Source organism: Scyliorhinus canicula, chromosome 12 (genome assembly GCF_902713615.1).
Source record: "Scyliorhinus canicula chromosome 12, sScyCan1.1, whole genome shotgun sequence".
NCBI lineage: Eukaryota > Metazoa > Chordata > Chondrichthyes > Carcharhiniformes > Scyliorhinidae > Scyliorhinus > Scyliorhinus canicula.
In genome coordinates this window covers 118,626,575-118,649,075 of record NC_052157.1, presented here as the reverse complement: position 1 = coordinate 118,649,075, position 22,501 = coordinate 118,626,575, and the positions used below count along the sequence as shown (strand labels likewise).

Sequence of the window (22,501 nt, the reverse complement as noted above, 5' to 3'; positions counted from 1 at the left end):
GGCCATGAGCATGGCTATAAGCCAAGTAAAGGTCTCTCTATGCTCACACGCAGATCTAATCCCATAACCCCCACCGACTGCCAAGGCCTCAGGCAGTGCGGCTGAAGGCTATAGCCTCTAGGGATAATTGGTTTCTCGCCACGCCAGGCTGAGATCCTGATTCCACCTCTGGGAGCGGGCCGGTTGCATTGCAAACTGGTGCTTGGCGCGGTTCTCATTTTCGGTGATAACCAATTATCACCACAAACCCTATTTCCATACAATTAACGAGAGCCACCCCATATCCAATAGGCTCCCATCATTCATCGGCCTCCCCAGCAAGTGGTCACGCTGGCATGCTTTTGAAAAACGTGAACTTGGCAGAAGGGCTTCTGTGGGGAGCTGAGGAGGTGAGTAGCCATCTTTGCTCACGGGCAAAGAGCCCAGGGGCACTGGGCTTGCCACCCCTATACTCGGCAGGCGGTGGGGGGGGGGAACCTTTGGCTGAGGGTGGGGGACCCTCCGCAGGGGTGGACCGCCATGGAGGGTGGGGGGTGCCGCAGGGGGGCCAACCGGGGGGCAACTATGCATGGAACCTCCATGCCACCCCCTGGATCGTGTGTATCCGTTCCAGGGGCAGCCCTTGTCCCTGCCCGTCTGCCCCACTGACCACCCATAACCCCTACTGACGGCTGAGGCCTCAGGCCGTGTGCCTGAAGGCTATAGCCTCTAGGGAATTGACAATTGTGGTTCAGTGAGCACTTCACACAACTCAAGTGGATTCTCATAGGTGGGTGTGCCAGATAGCATGTGGGAGTCATAGCCTCGAATCTCAATCAGACCGTGATGCTTGGCCACTGTGCCTGAACACTGCGGGAGGCAACACCACACACGCAGCAGCCAACATCTGAACACCCAGGGGATGGGACAAAGCTCCAGGAACATGACCACGGCCAGAGGGTGGGTAAGTGCCAAGGGGAGGGCCCAACGCCTGGTCCAGGTGTCCGGGGTGCAGGGTCTTGGGTCTGGTGAGGGGAGCCCGCTGCGGCTGGGAGTGCATGGGCAGGGCGTTCCAGGAGGGGGGAATCAGTGGGGGAATAGAGTGTCCCAAGGTGGGAGCCATCGTTGTTTGTCAGTCTAACACCTCTCCAATTCTTTATAGCTATTTTGGACCCAGCAGAATTTGCTCTAGTGGTACTACTGCTAGGCCAGGCGACCAGACGCCAGAGACAGCGGCAGCAAAAGCATCTGGAGATGCTCGAGATGGCAGCCCATGTGCCGGACCCCGCCCCACACCCTGCAGACCTGGCCACCCATCAGGCCAGGGAGGGAGCCAGAGGGGGAGGCACGCAATAACCCAGGGTGTACAGGCGTAGCTGATTGTTTGAACACATGACGGATAACATGTGCCACTGGACGCTCTGCCTCAACAAGCAGACGGTGTGGCATCTGTGTCATGTCCTCGCGGACTTGGCCCAACATGGAGGAGAAGGACACTGTCGTGTTCTCTATTTTGCTTTACCTGGATGGCTCGGATGTGTAGTGTTGAATAAAGAACACAAAGCTTTGTTAATAAACAAAACTATAAATTTATTACCCTACTAACTAAGGTTCGGTCACCGTCCTAAAGTAGAAGGTTTCTCTATTAAACTATGCTATCTCTAACCAGCAGACTTTCTGAAGTACACAACTGCTCTCTCTCATGTCTCACCATCCTCTCCCAGAATCCCCCAAGTCACATTATATATATATATATGACTGTTCTGTGGTTCCCTCTCGTGGTAAGAAGCATTATCATTAACTTGTTAACTCTTTACATCCATCAATATACATATCATTACAGACACCTGCTCCCGGTGGCCGTCAAGGTCACTGCAACCCTGAACATTTACGTTGCGGGATCATTCCAGGGCTCGAGCGGGGACCTGTGTTGTATCTCGCAGGCCACAGCCCACAGTTACATTCGACAGGTCAAGGTGGAAAACAACAGTAACTTTGGCATGAACCAAGTCCAGCAAATTGCCCGGGCAGCAGGTTTCTCCACCATTGCCGGGATGGGGGTTATAGATGGCATGCATGTTGCCCTGTGCTCACCGAGCCACCTAGTAGAGCCCTACAGGAAAGGATTCAACTCCCTCAACGTACGATCGAATGCGACCACCAGATGCACTCTTCCTGGGGGAGCGTCCACGACAGCTACATCCTGGGGCAGTCGGTCAACCCCAGCCTCTTCGAGGGCCACCGCAGGTTGGGTTTTTGGCTCTTGGGGAATAAGGGGTACCCGCTGAGGACCTGACTAATGACGCCAGTACGGAGGCCAGAAACCAAAGTGGAGACCCGATACAATGAGGCCCATGTAGCCCCCAGGCTGTCACTGAGCAGTGCATTGGACTCCTCAAAATGCGGTTCTGATGCCTCGACCTCTCCAGTGGTGTCCTTCAGAACACCCCCAGGAGGGTCGCCCGCTTTGAGGTGGTCTGCTGTGTCCTCCACAACCTCGCACAGCAGCGGGCGCCAGCTGGAGTTGGGGGATGAGGAACATGTGGCCGCCTCTAATGAGGAGGAAGCGGACGACGATGATGAGGCGGCACCAGACCAGCAGGGGCTGGAGGACGAGGCCGGGGAGGAATCTGAGGACCAGCTGGAGGCTGCAGGACAGTGGCGAAGATCCGGCAAGCCCGGAGGGCGAGGGAGATCCTCATACTTGCCCGATCCACTTAGGATGTGGCCTGGTCCATCATCGTTATCTTATCCACACCCCACACCCACTCCTCACCCTACAGGGTATGTATTACATTACTCCTTTAGGGGCAGCACGGTAGCATGGTGGTTAGCATAAATGCTTTACAGCTCCAGGGTCCCAGGTTCGATTCCCGGCTGGGTCACTGTCTGTGCGGAGTCTGCACGTCCTCCCCGTGTGTGCGTGGGTTTCCTCCGGGTGCTCCGGTTTCCTCCCACAGTCCAAAGATGTGCGGGTTAGGTGGATTGGTCATGCTAAATTGCCCGTAGTGTCCTAAAACAAAAGTAAGGTTAAGGGGGGGTTACGGGTATTGGGTGGATACGTGGGTTTGGGTAGGGTGATCATTGCTCGGCACAACATTGAGGGCCGAAGGGCCTGTTCTGTGCTGTACTGTTCTATGTTCTATGTCCAGGTTGCTGTGCCAGTACTGTCAGCGGGTTACTGTCAAGGGAAGTTGGTATGATAATCCGCAGAGAGCTGAGCGCCAGTGCCCCTCAATCTATGCCCTAGTCTGACCCCTGCCTGTCTGCTGAATGCTCACTCACACTCATCAACCGCACAGTATGCCCGGAGAGGGAGGGGGATGCCTGGAGAGATGGGCCTCGGGCTCGGAGGTTGGCATCAGCCTGCATTGCGGGAGAAAGTGATGGAGGCATTATACCCATTGTTCACAAAGGTGTTTATTGTGTTTTACAATTCTCCACTCTCCCGATGTGCTCGCGTGGAGGCGGAAAGGCCTCGGCGGGGAGGGTGGTGGTGTCTACGCACACGTGCTGCCTGTGTAGGTTGTGACCTTTTCTGACACTGGAGGCCAGTCCTCCTGGTCACACTCCCGGTGCTCACAGCCGCTGCCACCTAGCCCTAGGCAGCACTGGCTGCCCTGTGGCTGAATCTCTGGGACCCTTGGGGGAACAGGACATCCCTCGTGGCCTCCACTGTGTCTAGGAGCCTCCCCAGATCTGCATCCTCGAATCTTGGGGGCCCGTCTCCGGGGCACCATTGTTGCGAGCTGGCTGGGGTTGGCTGAGCAAGTGCTGATAAAGTGCTGCTCGACCTCGTCAGTAGGAGTTTGGGGAGCGCAGTGTCAGCGAATCGGCTGGCGAGCCTTCATTTGCAGCGAGAAGGCTTTTGGGCCTCGTTAGGTGGACCAATTAACGTTGAATAGTGTTTCCGGCCTTGCTGGGCCGAGCACTGGGAAGCTCGCGGCAATTCCCACTCGTTACCACAATTAGAATTTCTTTCCGGAGAATCGCGCCAATGTCTTCCGTTGAACACAAGAGCTGTTGGCGTTTAGTCTAGAGCGCCGTGATGCTGCGCACCTAACAGATTACTCAAAAATTCATGAAGTAGGGCTTTAGTCAACTTTAAAGGTCCAACAATCTCTTAATTTCTTTGCTGGTTATATTTTTAATATTTTCTCCTCAGATCCGTGCGGAAATCAAGTCCTATGGGATTAAAATCTATCAGTTCCCAGAATGTGACTCTGACGAGGATGAAGAATTTAAACGGCAGGATCAGGAATTGAAGGTGAACAGAGCCTAATGGGAGCCTGTTGAGTTTGTTCAGATATGGGAGAACACAGAATTTCAAGTAGGAGCGGGTCATTCAGCCCTTCAAGCCTGCTCCGCCATTAAATGGGGTGGCACGGTGGCACAGTGGTGCCTCACAGCGCCGGGGACCCAGGTTAAATTCCAACCTTGTGTGACTGTATATGTGGAGTTTGCACTTTCTCCCCATGTCTGCATGGGTTTCCTCCAGGTGCTCCAGTTTCCTCCCACAGTCCAAAAAGTGCCAGTTAAGTGCATTGGCCATGCTAAATTGCCTCTTAGTGTCCAAAATGTTAGGCGGGTTACTGGGAGTGAGCCCAGGTAGGGTGCTGTTTCCGAGGGTCGGTGCAGACTTGATAGACCGAATGGCCTTTTTCTGCATTGCAGGGATTGTACTCTATGGTTCTAAATAAGATCATGATTGTTCTGATTGTGTTTTTTATTATTCACTTCTGGGATGTGGCCAGCATTTATTTCCCATCCCTAATTGCCCTTGAGAAGGTGGTGGTGAACTACCTTCAGTCCGTGTGGTGCAGGTACACCCACAGTGCTGTTAGGGAGGAAGTTGCAGAATTTTGACCCAGCGACAGTGTGGTGAATGTAATTCACACTGTAGTATATATACCATATTATTGTAAGCGCAGTTGCGTTGCCCGACCACTAGGCGGAGTAGCACTGGGAATGCATAGGAGTTTGTACAGGGCTCCACCCTTGGCTCCGCCCACAGCTCCTCCCCCTGGACTGCTGTGTAAAGATCGATGCCCAGAGCCAGCCGACCAGTTCATCCAGCGTTCATCGTGTTACAGGCTGGCTCTGTTGTAAGTAGATTAAAACCACTGTTCATATCTTAAAGCACGTGTCTCGTGAATTGATGGTCTCATCAGACAGTGAATGAGGAGCAATGTATTTCGGAGTCAGGATGCTGAGTGACTTGGAAGGGAACTTCCAGGTGGTTATGTTCCTATGTTTCTGCTGTCCTTTGTCCTTCTAGATGGTAGTGATCGTGGGTTTGAAAGGTGCTGCCTAAGGAGCCTCGGTGAGTTCCTGCAGTGCATCTTGTAGATGGTACACACGCCTGCTACTGTGCGTTCGTGTTGGAGGAAGAGAACGTTTGTGGAAGGGGTGCCAATCAAGCAGGCTGCTTTGTCCTAGATGGTGTCAAGTTTCTTGATTGTTGTTGAAGCTTCACTCATCCAGGCAAGTGGAGAGTATTCCATTACACTCCTGTCTTGTGCCTTGCAGGTGGTGGACAGGTTTTGTACAGCAACCGGACCCAGTCTACAAAAACACCTGCCCGAACCGAACTGTCCCAACGCCTCCCACAAATACTCCCACTCCACCCAATCAAATGCCTTCTCTGCGTCCATCGCCACCATAACTCCACCTTCTGCCCCTCCGAAGGTCATCAACAGCCTCCCCTTCACGTATCCCATTTGGTCCTTGCCAATCACCCTGTGGGACGCAGTCCTCGATTTGCGAGGCCAACATCCTCGTCAACAACTTGCCGCCTATGTTCAGTAACAGTGTTGGGTGGTCCGACTCACACTGCTCCAGATTCTTTTCCTTTTTTAATACCAGGGAGATGGAAGCTTGCGACGATGTAGTGGGGAGGTCCCTCCTCTCCATTGCTTCATTGTACACGCACACCAGCAGTGGCCCCAGGCCCCTCCCCAATCTTTTTATAAAACTCCACTGGAAACCCGCCCGGACTGAGGGCTTTGCCTGCCTACATTACTCCCATTCCGGGTCCAACACCATCTTACCCTTATCATCCTTTACTTTGCCAATTTACCTTACCGTCTCTTGCTTCCTTAACTGGCGGGCCAGCATCCTGCTTGCCTTCCCTCCGTACTCATACACTGCCCCTCTGACCCTCCGTAGCTGCCCCATCACTTTCCCTGTAGACACTAACCCAAACTCCATCTGGAGCCTCTGCCTCTCCTGCACCAACCCTGCCTCCAGGGCCGCCGAATATCTCCTGTCAACCCTCAAAATCTCATCTGCAAGTCATGCCATCTGTGTCCACTCTGCTTTCTCCCTGTGCGCCCAGATTGAGATAAACTCCCCCCTAACCACCTCCTTGAGTGCCTCCCACAGCACGGTGGCTGTGACCTCCCCCCGTGTTGGTTAGCTCCACATGCCCACGAATGGCAACCCTCATTCGCTCGCGCACCTCCTCCTCCTCCAACAAGCCTACACGGTACGGTGGCACGGTGGTTAGCACGGTTGCTTCACAGTGCCAGAGACCCAGGTTTGATTGCCGGCTAGGTTCACTGTCTGTGCGGAGTCGGCACGTTCTCCCCGTTTCTGTGTGGGTTTCCTTTGGGTGCTCCAGTTTCCTCCCACAAGTCCCGAAAGACGTGCTTATTAGGTGAATTGGACATTCTGAATTCTCCCTCTGTGTCCCGAACAGGTGCCAGTGTGGCGACTAGGGGATTTTCACAGTAACTTCATTGCAGTGTTGTTGTAAGCCTACTTGTGACACTAATAAAGATTATTATCCAGCCTCCACCGCGGGGCACTGGGCTGTCCCCCACTCCCCCCCCCCGGCCCACTCGCAAATCCATCCAATTCGGCTCATGGTCAGAAACCATGATCGCCCTGTACTCCGAGTCGATCACCCTCGTCTGCAACGTCTTGTCTAACACAAGAAAGTCAATCTGGGAGTACACCCGGTGCACATGGGAGAAGCATGAAAATTCCTTCGCCCTCAGCCTCCCAAATCTCCAAGGGCCCACTCCAACCATGTGCTCCATAAACCCCTTCAGCTCCTTCCCCACTGCCGACACCCTCACCGACCTGGGGCACGACCGGTCCAAGCTTGGCTCTCTAATTGTAGTAAAATCCGCCCCCATAATCAATCGGTGTGTCCAAGTCTGGAATCTTCCCTGACACCCGCCTCATAAAATCTACATCATCCCAATTTGGGGCATAAACATTTACCAAAACCACCGGCCTCCCCTCCAGCTTCCCACTCACCATCACAAACTCCCCCCACCCCCACCCGAATCTGCCACACTGTTCACCACATCGAATGCCACCCACTCATTCACCAACATCGCTCCCCCACCCCTCGTCTTCATATCCAATCCCGAATGGAACACCTGCCCACACGTCCTTTCCTCAACCTTGTCTGGTCCCCTATCTTTAAGTGCATCTCCCGCAAAAAGGCCACGTCTGCCTTCAGACTGCTCAGGTGCGCAAACACACGTGACTGTTTGACCGGCCCATTCCGCCCCCTCATGTTCCACGTGACCAGCCTGGCTGGGGCACCCTATCCCCCCCCTCCCCTGCCGATCAGCCATGTGGGTGACGGTGTAACATAGTGCAGAGGCTGCGACGCATGGCAGAGTGCATCACTATCGGTGGAGTTGCAGCATAGCAACTCCTTTCGGGCGGATTGCATATTTAAATATTTTAAGAAGGTTGTGTGCCGCATGATTTCGCTCCCTTTAAATCTAACATCGGCCGATTGGGTTTCTGAGACTTCCAATAATCTGGTTGCTAAAGGGAGCCAATGACTGCTGCAGCATGAGGTGAGTATTATTTCAGCACTGCCATTGGTCCAGGAGGAGGAGCAGAAATGTTTCCTCCCAGCACAGAAGATAAACAGCTCTCCTCTATGCAATTCGATCCCTCTCACCACCCCACACATTCTTCTGAACAGCTCACTCAGAGGCTGAGAATCCTGCAGCGCTTAACTCGCCTCCTCACTCCTCAAAGTCGGTCCACCATCTACAAGGCACAAGTCAAGAGTGTTATGGAATACTGCCCCCTTGTCTAGTTGAGTTCAGCTTCATCAAAACTCAAGATGTTCAACATCATCCAGGACAAAGCAGCCCGCTTGATTGGCAACCCTTCTACAAACATTCACTCTCTGCACCATCGAAACACAGTGGCAGCCGTGTGTACCATCTACAAGATGCACTGCAGCAACTCACCAAGGCTCCTTTATAGGAACTTACAAACCCACGATCACGATCATCTAGGACAAGGGCAGCAGACACATGGGGACACTACCACCTGGACGTTCCCCTCCAAGTCACTCACCATCCTGACTTGGAAACATATCGTCATTCCTTCACTGTCACTTGGTCAAAATCCTGGGACTCCCTCCCTGACAGCACTATGGATGTACCTACACAACATGGACTGTTGTAGATCAAGAAGATGGCTCACCACCATTACCCGAGGACAATTAGAGATGGGAAATAAATGCTGGCCTAGCCAGTGATATTCCTGCCCCTTGAACAAATATAAAAAATACAATTGAACCATCTAACAGGTATGGCTTCTGAATGTTATTTATACAATATTCATTATTCACTGACTGAGACTCAGTTCTAGAGAGTGCTGTTTAATACCCGATGCAGAAGCTGCTGTGGATTCTGCTTCCAAAGAGATGGATTCCTCTCAACTGTTTTGTTTTTATATTCTCTTTTACCTTCTATTCCAGGACAGCATCCCATTCACTGTGATCGGCAGCAACACTGTGGTTGAAGCCAAAGGAAAGAGGGTGCGGGGACGACTATATCCCTGGGGTATTGTCGAAGGTAAAACACAAGCACGAACCTTTTTTTAAAAAATTTGTTTAATTTTTTACCTCAGGTTAAATGAAAATAGCAGAGATTTACCCTGACCAATGTCTTTTAAGCATTCAATGCCAAGCATCATTTTGAAAGTTCATAGTTTCACAATTGTGCTTGTCAAAACAATGTTTTGTAAAAATAGTGGCTTCATAAAATATATAAACTGGGTAGATTGTGTATGAAATTAGGAGGAGCCTGGATAGGGTGGTAGGAAGGACATTATTCCCCAGATTCGAGAGGTCAGTAACCAGGGGGGAGAGTTTAAAGTAACTGGGAGATGGGTTGGAAGGGATTTGAGGGGAAACTATTTCACCCGACAGGGTGGTAGGTTTCTGGAATTAATCGCTTTTAAACATAATGAAATATGTCCTTGCTGTGTTGTCATTGACTTTGGACCAAGAGTTGGACACTGGAATGAGGCTGGGGAGCTGTTTTGAGGGTAACACAAACACTATGGACTGAATGGTCTCCTCTGATTCTGATTCTGTTAGTGATACTATTATTTGGCGTGGTTAGTGAGGTGTCTAACACCCCATACTTGAACACCAAATTATTATTTTATACCCACCTGCAGAGTTTCTGATGACCTAATATAAATGCACACACTCTTTCCCCCCCCCCCCCCCCCCCCCCCCTGCCCCCACCCCCATCCCAACAAAGTATTGGCCTTAATTAGAGACCAGGTTCAATACAGTTCCCGTCCATCTTACCAGCTAAACATCATACTCAAGATACCGTGCTACCTGCCAACGTGGTATAAAATGGTACATCTCAACCCCTTTCAGACAAAACCCAGGCCAAAGACCAGTGTATATGTTTTGTCTAAACTATCACTATGATAAAGTGGTCTATTTTGGGCAAGAAAAAACAACAAAGAGCAAGAGTAGGCCATTAAGCCCCTTGGGCCTGCTGTACCATTTAATACCATCTCGGCTGATCTCATCTCAGCCCCATCTCCACCTTCCTGCCCAGTCACCATAATCCTTCAACCGGCTACTCATTGAAAACCCTGGGCGGGTTCTCCGTAGCCCGACACCGAAATCGAGAATGCCGTTTAGGCGGAGAATGGCTTCTGATGCCGGATTGATGCCAGTTTGCGGTGCTCCGCCCCCTCCAAATCGTCGTCATCAGGGCGCGCACCACACACAGTCGCAACCCCGTTGGAGGGGCATCAGCCGGCCCACCCACGATGCTCCGCCTCCAATGGGCTGTGTTCCCGACGGCGCGGGCCATATGTGGTCACAGTGGTTGGGAACGCGGCGTGGTGGCTGCGGATAGTGTCCAGCACCGCCATACTCAGTCAAAATCAGTGCCGCTGGCTGGTGGTCTTCTGCTAGGGCTGGGGTTGGCCAGGAGGTGGGCTGTGGCGTCGGAGTGGGTGGGTACGCGGTCCAGCAAGGCCGGCGCCATGTTTTCCGGCGCGATGGGTGTGTGTTGGCGGGTGTAGAGGTACGCGCCGCTACTGCCTGTCAGCCCCGCTCATATGTAGCCCGGGACCCCTCTCCGCCCCCTACAAGCCACAAACGAACCTTTGGCGCCATGTTCACGACGGCAGCGACCAGGTGTGGTTGCCGCCGGCATGAACAGGTCGGGAACGTCAGGCCGCTCGGCCCATCCGGGCTGGAGAATCGGCAGTCGCCGTGAAAAACGGCGAGCGGCGATTCTCCGAGCGGGGGGTGGGAGAATCGCAGGGGGTGCCAGGGCGGCATGTCGTGAGTCGCCCGGCCCTCCCACGATTCTCCCACCCGGTGTGGGGAGCGGAGAATCGCGCCCGAGCTTTTCCAGAAATTTCCCCGCATTTTCTCTTTTCGTTTCAGATTCCAGCATCCGCTGTAATTTGCTTTTAATTCCTCCTCATTTCTGTTTTAAATCTGCCCACCTCATAGCCTAAAACTCTGGCCTTTGTTCTAGAATGTCCAACAAGTATCGGCCTAATATGCTCAAGCTCTCTTCATCCCTGGAATCAGTCGAGTGAGCCTTCTCTGAACAGTCTCTAATACATTTATGTCGTTCCTCAAATAAGGGGACCAAAACTGTGCGCAGTGCTCCAGATGTGGTCTCACCGATGCCCTATATAGTTGCAACAGCACGTCCCTGCTTTTATACTCTATTCCATTAACAGTGAATGCCAAAATCCCATTTGCCTTCTGTTATGGGTCAGGGTTTAGAGAATCCCAAAGTGTATTATGGAGTTCACCTGACCCACAACTTTTAATAGATTGTGGTATGGGGAGCACACGGCTCACTCTACAGGTATGGTATAGCAGAAAATGGACCAGTGGTCTTTAAAACAAAACAATGTTTATTCTATGAACTCAAGTTAACCTTTCTGAAACAAACAGTGAACATCTTAGCAACCATTAATTCAAATACACCCCCCAAAGAATAAAACACTAAGTAACCTGTATGCTGTCCTTTTAACATCCAAAAGACTTAACAAACCTTCAAACAGGAACACATTAGGGTTACATTTAATACTGAGACCTTTTTACAATTTTGAGTTTGCCAAATGATCCATAGATAGTCTTTGTGTGGCAGAGATCAATGGCAGTGCAGCTCACTGAAAGAACACAGACATACCCAAGCTCTTCTCAAACTGAAACTAAAAATCAGAAGTGGAGCTCAGCTCCACCCACACTCTGACTTTACTCCAATAACACAAACAGCTCCATTTCTTAAAGGTACATTTCTTAAACACCCATTTCTTAAAGGGTTCTCTCACGTGACATTTCCATATCACTTGGGTTTGACGGATGTCTGATCTTTATGAAACACCTTTGGTTCTTGACTCTGAGTGATAAGGTTGTGGGCTGACACTACATACAGTGCTGTGGGAGTGCAGCTTTGTTGGAACTGTTGGTTTTTGGATGAGATGCAAAACCAAGGTCTTCCCTGTCTTGGGCAGCACGGTAGCATGGTGGTTAGCATAAATGCTTCACAGCTCCAGGGTCCCAGGTTCGATTCCCGGCTGGGTCACTGTCTGTGCGGAGTCTGCACGTCCTCCCAGTGTGTGCGTGGGTTTCCTCCGGGTGCTCTGGTTTCCTCCCACAGTCCAAAGATGTGCGGGTTAGGTGGATTGGCCATGCTAAATAGCCCGTAGTGTCCTAAAAAGTAAGGTTAAGGGGGTTACAGGTATAGTGTGGATACGTGGGTTTGAGTAGGGTGATCATTGCTCGGCACAACATCGAGGGCCGAAGGGCCTGTTCTGTGCTGTACTGTTCTATGTTCTTGTCTGGATGGCTGTTAAACATTCTATGGGAATTCAAAGAACAGCAGAGAGATCGCCTGATATCTTGACCAACATTCTTCCCTCAACAACACCACTCAAAACCAGATGAACTGCTCGTTTGTCTCATTGTTGTTAATGGGGACTTGCAGAGTGCAAATTAGCAATACATTCACTAATGTAATAGAGGTAAGTGCATGACAAAGTAACTCAAGTATGCATAGCGCTTTGGAGCAGCCATTGTTACCCAATAATATAATCACCAGAATGATTTTATTTTTTCTAACCTCCATCTCTTTGCAGTGGAGAATCCAGCTCACTGTGACTTTGTGAGGTTACGAAACATGTTGATCCGAACACACATGCAGGATCTGAAGGATGTGACACGTGATGTGCACTATGAAAATTATCGAGCACAATGCATCCAGAGCATGACCAGGATGGTGGTGAAAGAACGCAATAGAAAGTAAGCGTGTTCACTTTTACCCAGCTGGGGTGAGTTAATACAGTGTCATCAAAATACATAGCGCATGTGTGTATGATTATATAGTGGTTATAATACTGGACTGGTAACTCTAGAGATGATGAATTCATAATCCCACCATGTCAAGATGTGAAATTGATTCCAATAAATCGCTGGATTCTCCGGTGCCCCAGCCACGTGTTTCTCGCCGGCGGCAGGATTACCCATTCTCGCCGCTTGTCAATGAGATTTCCCATTGAGGCCACCCCACACAGCCGGGAAACCCTTGGGCAGAGGTGCGCTGCCAGCGGGAACAGAGAATCCCAACAGTCGGAGAATTCCGGCCCGGATCATTTCTGGGCTAATATCAAAAACAGATACTGTAAAAGCTGCTGGGCTGCTGTAAGGGAAGAGAATTTGCCACACCTGCTATGGTCTGGCCAAGGTATAACTCCAGTGCTCTGCGTTTGTGAGTCACGCTTAATAGACTGGGCCAATAAAGGTTAACTTTCCAATGCCAGTCACATTCTGAGAACCAATAAAATAAATGCCTCGTTTTTATTTTGCTGCCTTTGTGATGCCTAACATCTTGTTTTGACACCACGATGACACAACTAGATAATGGCCGCCATCTTTTTAGAATGCTACTGAAAGAGTGATTGATCGGGTGGTCTCTAGTTTAGAAACGCAGTGTTCGCCCCTTGGGCCTGGATTGTAATCAGGCTAAGTGAGGGGGATATAAACCCTTTGTCTGGTAACTGTAAAGCTGGTGTGTGAAATCTAGCAGATTGCCAAGCTCACTCAGACAGTGACTGGAGAGCTGGCGGGGGAAATGGAAAAAAAGATCACAATTGTGCAGCTGAGAGCTTGGGATAAAGAATGTTGTTTTGAATGAGCAGAATGCATCGTACAATAATCTATCTGACATGGCAATGCTAGACGGGGATCTGATGCTGTCTTTCTGTGTGTTGGATTTTCTAACCATTTTATGTGTCATACTGTTACAGTAGGCTCTACGGTGTGTCAGATTCAAAGGAAAGCAAACGACATTCTTGCCACATGCATCGGTCAACTTACTTAACCTAATCTCTAATTGTTCCTCTAGCATACCTGACTTCCTGAACTTTTCTAAAGCTATTGCAGTATTCTATTTAAGTCTGTGTATTATCATGGCTTTCCAGCTCTCCCTATCTGTCTGACTCTCTCTCTCTCTCTCTCTCTCTCTCTGGCGCTCTCGTTCTCTCTCCCTCTGTGGCAATCTATCTCCATAGCGCATGAGATTAGCTGGATGTTTCTCCCCCAGTCAATCTCCCCTCTAAGCGTCTTTAGCAACGGTTCTATCACTGGGGTAAGGGCTGCAGGGAGAGCAGGCTCATGTAGCCCTAAGTAATCTGAACTAGCCTTGTTTGTCCAAATACTAGCCTTAGGCTAGGGTAGGTGGTGGCGTAGTGGTATTGTCACTGGACTAGGAATGTAGAGACCCAGCTCTGGGGTCCCAGGTTCAAATCCCACCACTGCAGATAGTGAAATTTGAATTCAATAGAACTCTAGTAATAATCATGAAACCATTGTTAATTGTCGTAAAAGAAATTTGGTTCACTAATGTCCTTCAGGGGAATCTGCCATCCTTACCTGGTCTGGCCTATATGTGACTACAATGTTATGGACTCTTAACTGTCCCTCAAGGGACAGCACGGTAGCACAAGTGTATAGCACCAGGGTCCCAGGTTCGATTCCCTGCTGGGTTACTGTCTGTGCGGAGTCTGCACATTCTGCCCGTGTGTGCTCCGGTTTCCTCCCATAGTCCAAAGACGTGCATGATAAATTGCCCTTAGTGACCAAAAAGGTTAGGAGGGGTTATTGGGTTATGGGGATAGGGGATGGGGATAATCCTAGGCTTAAGTGGGTCGGTGCAGACTGGATGGGCCGAATGGCTTCCTTCTGCCCTGTATGTTCTAAGTAATCCAAGAGCAATTAGGGATGAGCAATAAAGACTGACACAGCCTGCGATGCCCATGTCCCATGAACAAATAAAAAAAAGGCACCTTGAATAGCAGGCGAACATAATCCACAAGCCCCTGCCCAAACCCAAACTGACCCATCACCTCAAACAGATATGCCCATTCAACGCAATTGAACGCCTTCTCTGCGTCCACCGCCGGGCATCACAAAACCGCCTCAGTACATTCGCCGACAACCGTGCTCCTTCACGAACCTCATCTGGTCCTCTCCTATCGCCCCGGCACACAATCCACTACCTGCAACGCCTTCACCAACAACTTTACAGCCACATTTAACAGTGAAATCGAGCATGTACAATCCACACTGCTCCAGGTCCTCGTCCTCTAAAATGAGTGATATAGAGGCCAGCTTTAGCATAGGGGGGAGTTCTCACCTCACTATCGACTCATTATGCATCCCAATGAGCAGGTGCCCAAGCTCCAACCCAAACTTTTTATAAAACCCGACTGGGAACTCATCCAGCCCCGGGGTCTTCCCTATCCTGCATTGACCCCATGCAATCCATCATCTCCCTCAGCCCAATCGGGGCCTCCTGCACCTTCGTCTCCTTAACCCTCGGGAACTCCAACCTGTCCAAAAACCACCTCACCCTCACCCTTCATCCCCCACTGGAGGCTCCGTGTCGTACAACCTCGGATAGCAGGTCTTAAAAACCTCATTCACCCGCCCCGGCTCCAATTTGACCCTGTCCCTCTTATCACTCACCCTTCCAATCTCTCTCGCTGCCGCCTGCGTCCTCAACTGATGTGCAAGCACCCTACTCGCTTGCTCCCCATACTCATAAACTGCCCCTCTGGCTCTACGCGATTCTCCCATCGCCTTTCCAGTAGACAGCATCCCAGACTCCCCAGCCCAAACTCCATCTGGAGCCCCTGCCTCTGCCTCTCCTTTAGTAAGACCACTCAGGTGCCACCGAACATCTCCAGTCCACCCTCAGAATGTCCTCCACCAACCTCAACCTCTCAGCCCGCTCCATCCTCTCCCTGTGCACCTGAATCAATATAAATACCCCCTTATCACCGCTTTCAGGTCCTCCCACAGCGTGGAGGCAGAAACCTCTCCCATCTCATTCAGCTCCACATAATTCATGATGGCCGGCTGCCCTCACCCTGTCACAGACCCCCTTGTCCGCCAGGAACCCCACATCTAAACTCCACTGTGGCCGCTCAGCCTCTCCCTGCATCACCCACAAATCCAATCAGTGCGGCGCTTTGGCAGGCACCGCAATTGCCGAACACTCCGAACCAACCACCCCTGCCAACAACATCTTGTCGAACACAAAGATATCAGTCCGGAGGTACACGCTGTGCATGTGCGAGAAGTTGTGCGAGAGGCCAATTCACCATTGGCCTCTCAAACAGCTATGGATCCGCACCCCTCCCACCCCTCCTCGCCATAGCCATAACCTTCAGGCACCTAGGGCATGACCGGTCCAACCTCGGATCCAGAAGCATGTTAAAATCTCCCCCACAACGAACCGAAGGGTATCCAGGTCCGGAATCTTCCCCAGAGCCTGCCTCATAAAATACACATCATTCCAAATTGGACCAGCACTAACACCACAGGCGTCCCTTTTAGCTTACCGCTAATCATCACAAAGTTAGCCCCAGGATCAGTTACAGTACTGCCGACCTCAAAGGCCACCTTCTTGTTGCCTAGCACCGCCAACCCCCTTGTCTTCGTAACCAGCCCCGAGTGGAACACCTGTCCACCCAGCCCTTCCTCAGCCTTGTCTGGTCCCCCAGCTTCAGCTGCGTCTCCTGAAGAAACATAATGGGCTGGATTCAACGATTTGAAAACTAAGTGCTGACGGATTAGGAACGGTGGCATTTTACGCCAGAAAAAACGCTGCAAAAGCTGCACCGATCCTCCGTCTGGTGGGGGGCTAGCAGGCTGGAGGCGTAAAGCCCCCAGCTTTACCTGTGGATACGGCTGGAGAATTGCTGGGTCCGGGGCCCCACATGCGCACGGCCGCCCGGGGCGTGCAACACGGCGGCGGCTGCACGCAGATCTGCCTGACAAAAACTGCCCCCCCCCCTGTAATCCCCCTCGCCATCCCCAGACCACCTTTCACCAGTGACTCCAGCTCCAGCCAAAGCCCCCCCTGCCCGCGGAACGGCTCTCCCCCCAACTGTGGTGGTGCTGGACTCAGTCCGCAGCCGCCATGTCGGGTTCACGAAAATAAATAGCATGAGTGACCCATGCCATTAGGAACTCGATCCATCGGGGGTGGAGCCGTCCATATGACGTGCGTTTTAGAGGGGGCGGTGTATCGCAAAAGCGGCGCTGCCCCCGATTTCGGCACAAACGAGCATTCTCCGGCCGATCAGCGAACGCGATTTTGGTGTCAGCGACCAGAGAATCCCGCCCAATGTCTGCCTTCAAACTCATTAAATGTGCAAAATCCCGCGACCTTTCGACCGGGCCATTTAAACCCCATAAGTTGCACATAATCAACCGGGTCAGGAGACTTCCCACCCCCTCCCCCGTCGCCGGTCAGCCATAACCCACCCCCATTAGCCAGATACCCCAGGTCCACGCCTCGCTCACCCTCGTGCCCACCCCGGGATGTCCCCCTAACCAACTGCGCCATGTCAACTCCACCCACGTCAGCATCCTCCCCTCCTCACCCCCCCCCCCCCCGTCGCTCCCCCCATAAACAAAGACAAAGAAAACCACCCCTCCCCCACTCCCTCTACAGGTCAACCCCCCCCCCATTTCACTCCTGTTAACTAGCCAATCAGCTAGAATGGTAGCCCCCACTCGAGGCCTCCATCTACCCCCTTCCCCACAACAGGCCTTCACCTGCAAATCCCCAAAACCAGTAAAAACTTAAAAAGAAAATACACTCACCCACTCCGCACCCATATTCATTAAATCGAGCAATCCGCCTGTCGTGTAAATCCACATTCCCCACTTTAGCATCTCCAAAGTCCTCACGTACCTCCCAGTTCATGGTCTCTCATAAATTCACACACCTCCTCTGGCATGTCGAAATAAAACTCCCGATTCTGGTGCGTGATTCACAGATGAGCAGGATACAATATCCCAAAACTTCACCCCTTCTTTGTAGAGGACAGTCTGGATCCGATTATAACCGCCCACTGCTTGGCAAACTCCGCATCCAGGTCCTGATAGATCCTCAGCACATTTCCTTCCCAGGTACACTATTTAATTTGCTTCGTCCACCTCAGCATCATCTCCTTATCGAGAAAATGTTGCAGCTACACCACGATCGTCTTCAGTGGCTCCCCTGCCTTTGAGCTCCTCATCAACGCTGTGTGCACTCGATACACGTCGGGAGGATGGCCAAAGACCCCCTTCCCCACCAACTTCTCCAACATACTCGCCACATACTTTGTAGCCTTGGTTCCCGGCCTGCGATCCCGCGATCCCTTCAGACAGCCCCACGATCTGGAGATTCTGCATCCTGGAACGGCTCTCATTGTCCTCCACCTTCTTCCTCAATCCTCTTATGGCTACCGCCACAAGCACCATCTCTGCCTCCTGCGAGGCCAGCTGGTCCTCATGCTCCCCCACCGACTAGGCCCTGCACCTCCAGCCTCTGCTCCACTCTCTCAATAGCCGCCCTAAGCTGCTGCACCACCTTCATAGGTCTCCTGAGGCCTTCTGCCTCTGCTGCTGAACTTCGCATTCAATAAAGTTCACAAGCTGTTCTCTCCCTATGTGGCTCTCTCTCTCTATCTATCTCTGTCTCTAGTTCTCCATCTCTATCTCTCTCTATATGTATATATATATATATATATATATACTCTCTCTATATGGCCGTCTCTGTCGCTCTCTCTCTCCATCTGTCTCTCTCTATCTCTGTCTGGCTCTCTTTCTTTCTCTTTCTCTCTCTGGCATGCTCTCTATCTCTCTCTGGTGCTGACTCTGGCACTCGGTCCATCGGTCAGTTCGTCTGTCTGTCTGTCTGTCTATCTATCTATCTATCTAGCGTACCATCTCTCATCTATCTATCTATCTATCTATCTATCTATCGATCGTACCATCTATCTATCTATCTAGCGTACCACCTCTCATCCACAGCCGAATCGAGATTAGGTTTCCTGCACATTGGGTTTGAGAAATCTTTGATTGCTGAGGGTAGCTAAAACGTTTCTTATTTATATTTAGACCAGTGAAATTACTTCTGTTTAGCCTAAGTGCCCTTACTTAAACTTGCAAGAATGCATTTTGCCAAAAGAAACCATTAAATACATATATTTCTTTCAAATCCTTTCAGTGAAAAAATGGCCCAAGCATTCTGAAAGAGGCCAGTGGGAAGAATCCATGACACTTACCAACAGAGATGATGTTTAACAATGTGATCGAATCAAAGGATAACTAAAAGTGAGATACCCCTCAAGATGGCAAGAATGAAAAAGTAACAATAGAACTTTGTCACCTGAGAATATAAAATAAATGTAGTCGATCTCAATAGGAATTTGAGGGGACCTTTTCTCTGTAGGTGCTCCGATGGTTGAAGAGGTCCTGAACTGTTACCTCTCCACAAACCCTCAGACTACAGCCAAGGCTCATCTGTTTCTAACAGACATTTTAAGGAACAGCACACTTTCTCTTCAGCAAGAAAGAAACCTGTTGTCAGGAATGGCTGATGCAAGTCTTGGCCCAGTGGTTATAAAGAGCCCAGTAGATGAAGATTGTCCGTCCACAAAGGCCATGAGTTATCTTAAATGAATTGATGATGACAACACAGACAGCAATGGTGGTGACAACTTGTGTTTGTTTCCTACAGAGAAACATTAGGGTCGTATACAACCTCCTATACATTCCTACTCCCCCCCCCCTCATTTCACTTTGAGATTTTAGAAATAAATTGTTCACTGCAGACATCCACCTCAACCCCCCCACCTCCCCCCTACCCCTGACCACTGTCTAAGCCTGAAACAAGGCAAGCTCACCACCACCTCCTCAAGCACAATTAGGGAGGGGCGATAATTATCAGCCCAGCCAGTAATACCCACATCCTGTAAATGAATTTTTAAAAATCCTAATGCTCTCTCAACCTCCATCCTCCATAAACTTCACTTCATTCAAAACTCTGCAGGCTGCAGCGAGATCCCATCCCACCTGGGCTGCCTGTCTGTTGCGGACCACGGTGACCCCCACCGCCCCACTCCTCCACCCCCCGCCCCCCCCCCCCCCCCCCCAGCCCAGCTAAGTCCAGCCTCATAGTTTCTAAGTAAGATTGCTCCATTTAAGGTGGCACGGTGACACACTGGTTAGCACTGCTGCCTCACGGCACCAAGCACCCCGGCCCCGGGTCAGTGTCCGTGTGGAGTTTTCACATTCTCCCCGTGTCCGTGTGGGTCTCACCCCTACAACTCAAAGATGTGCAGGATAGGTGGATTGGCCACGCTAAATTGCTCCTTAATTGGAAACATTGTTTAAAAACAATTGCCCATCTTGAGAACATTAATCACCTCTGCCTCTACCTCAGCTTAGCAGGCGGTGAAAGCATCAACCGTGCCTTAATCATCGCTGGATTTAAATATTGTCACTGGGTCAAAATCCTGGAATTCCCTCCCTAACAGCGCTGTGGGTGTACCTACAACTCAGGGACTGCAGGGGTTCAAGAAGGCAGCTCACCCACCACCTTCTCAAGCACAATTAGGGAGGGGCGATAATTATTGGCCCAGCCAGTGATGCCCACATCCTGCAAATGAATTTTTTAAAATCCTAATGCTCTCTCAACCTCCATCCTCCATAAACCACTTCATTCAAAACTCTGCAGCCTGCAGTGAGATCCCATCCCACCTGGGCTGCCTGTTTGCTGTGTTCGAGTTCTCCCAATGCCTCATTGAAAAATCTTACCCTTGTGCTTAAATCCTGCCATGGCCTCTACTCCCTCCCTGTCGCTGTAACTTCTGCTTTTCTAACTTGGATCTTGATTGGCGTGTACATTCCCCCACCCCACTCCCAACCTATGTGTTTTCTCCTATGTTCATGGTCATGCCTCACCCCAAACTCTGGAAATACCTCCTTAAATATCACTGTCTCCACCTGATCGTTTCCTCTGAAAATTATATTTTTGACTGAGCCTTTGCTCACCCCTTAGTGTCCATTTCTTCCCCTTTTACCTCTACAAAATACCTCAGGGTCTTTCTCCTGGTGAAAGGTTCTTCTATTCACACATGTTGTCATCGCCACTGTTGTTGTCCCTGCTCCCTCACTAATCACCAACCAGCCTATTTAGCTCCAGCTCAATGTTGACCAGTGCTGGTTCTCATGAAGTGACTGAATTGCTGACCACATGTTGACCCTGGTCCAAAAGGAAATGTCCCAAGGCATGTGGAAGTCTATCTCAGCTTTCTTAAGACAGCCAATGCCGTTCCTCTGCTAGTGAGTGGCATGTCTTGAAATGGGGCTGCTTCGCAGGGCCTCGTCCTTGACATCAATCAGATCCAGTTCGAACAAGTACCACAGCAGCTGAAACATTGCCCAAGGAAAGAAGCCACAAGCCTTCAATCAAGGCAACCTGTTACTTTGCAAAAGGGCAAAGAGACTCTTAATTTTCCTGAGGAAGGGATTCAGGAGCAGTGCACGCCAACAAGCACAATTATCAGATAATTTCATGATCTACTGGTTGTGTGATCTTGCTACGCACACGCTGACTGCCCCATTCTCCTAATTAAAAAAAAAGATTTAGAGTACCCACTCATTTTTTTCCCAATTAAGGGGCAATTTAGCGTGGCCAATTCACCTACCCTGCACATCTTTGGGTTGTGGGGGCGAAACCCACGCAAACTCGGGGAGAATGTGCAAACTCCACGGGGACAGTGACCCAGGGCCGGGATTGAACCTGGGATCTCGGCACCGTGAGGCAGCAGCGCCAACCACTGCACCACCGTGCTGTCCCCTATTCTCCTAATTAATACAGTTCACGGTCTTCAAATGTAATCCACTTGTTGAAGAAGTGTTCTATGAATGGGAGTGACCCTAACCTGCTTTCCATTGGATTTTAAAGCAGACACCTCATTTGTTGAATACAAATGTTTGCTTATCAGTTAGGGTCCAGTGTTAACTGATTCCTTATTTGGTCCAGTCGACTTCTTTGCCGAATGTTGAGTGGAGGCACTGCCTTCCCCAGATTGATGTGGACAATCTGTTGGCCCTGTCCAAAGGGGAGCGGGTGTTTTCCTAATGTTTCGTAAGGTACCTCCCTCGGCCAATGCATCAGAGATTAATCTGATCATTTATTAAAACCTTGTTGTGAACAGGTTAGCTGCCCTGTTTGCCCCAGTGACAACAGTAAATGCATTACAAAATGAATGAATTGGCTCTAAAGAACTTTGGAATATCCTGAGGATGTGCTGCAAATGCAAATTCTTTCTTTCACAGACTCTCATTTAGTCAGGAGTCAGAGGTAAAGAATAATGATACAGTCGCAGCCTACAGTGTCTAATTACATTTTGATTCTCAGTGTTGTGACCACTGCAACTGCAAAGTGATCCAAAAGGTCAAAAGAGGAAGATAGTAATAGTGCCCATATATAAAGTGCCTTCAGAGATTAGCTGACAAATGGAAGATAGTTGCAATCAAAATATGTTGACGATGTGACGAATTGCAGGTCAAGGCTACTGAGAACATAATGCAGATTGGGTGAACAGGCATATCACGCAGTTTGTGCAGACCTGAGCAGCAGCCTGAACAACAATCTTTGCCTAGTTACATGGGTGAATGTATTTACATTGGACAGACAAGACTCGGTTACAGACACTTCCCTGATAGAATAAACAGGGTTCTGACTCATGCAATGAGATCAATATCGCAACATGGAATACCGGCAAAATCTGTTCAGATAGCAATACATAGTTCAATCGATCATAATTCCAACAGTTACGCAGGATAGTGGAGCACAGACACAACTACACACTACTGTCCTCACTTTTATGGATTGATGGAGAAATC

At 50.4% G+C, this 22,501-nt stretch overlaps 1 protein-coding gene across 13 annotated transcripts in view; it reads left to right on the top strand.

Annotated features, from left to right (window-relative positions):
* Nucleotides 1–22,501, top strand: part of LOC119974723 (septin-5-like) — a 239,204-nt gene that overhangs the window by 185,014 nt on the left and 31,689 nt on the right. For 11 of the 13 annotated variants that reach the window (XM_038813880.1, XM_038813886.1, XM_038813888.1 and 8 more), the window contains 3 exons: nucleotides 4,145–4,246; nucleotides 8,723–8,819; nucleotides 12,385–12,547. In XM_038813880.1, coding sequence (XP_038669808.1) covers nucleotides 4,145–4,246; nucleotides 8,723–8,819; nucleotides 12,385–12,547 — 362 coding nt within the window. Of the gene's footprint in view, nucleotides 1–4,144; nucleotides 4,247–8,722; nucleotides 8,820–12,384; nucleotides 12,577–18,812; nucleotides 18,903–22,501 lie in introns of those variants that run through there. The other 2 variants (XM_038813879.1, XM_038813883.1) reach the window with 2 other exon arrangements.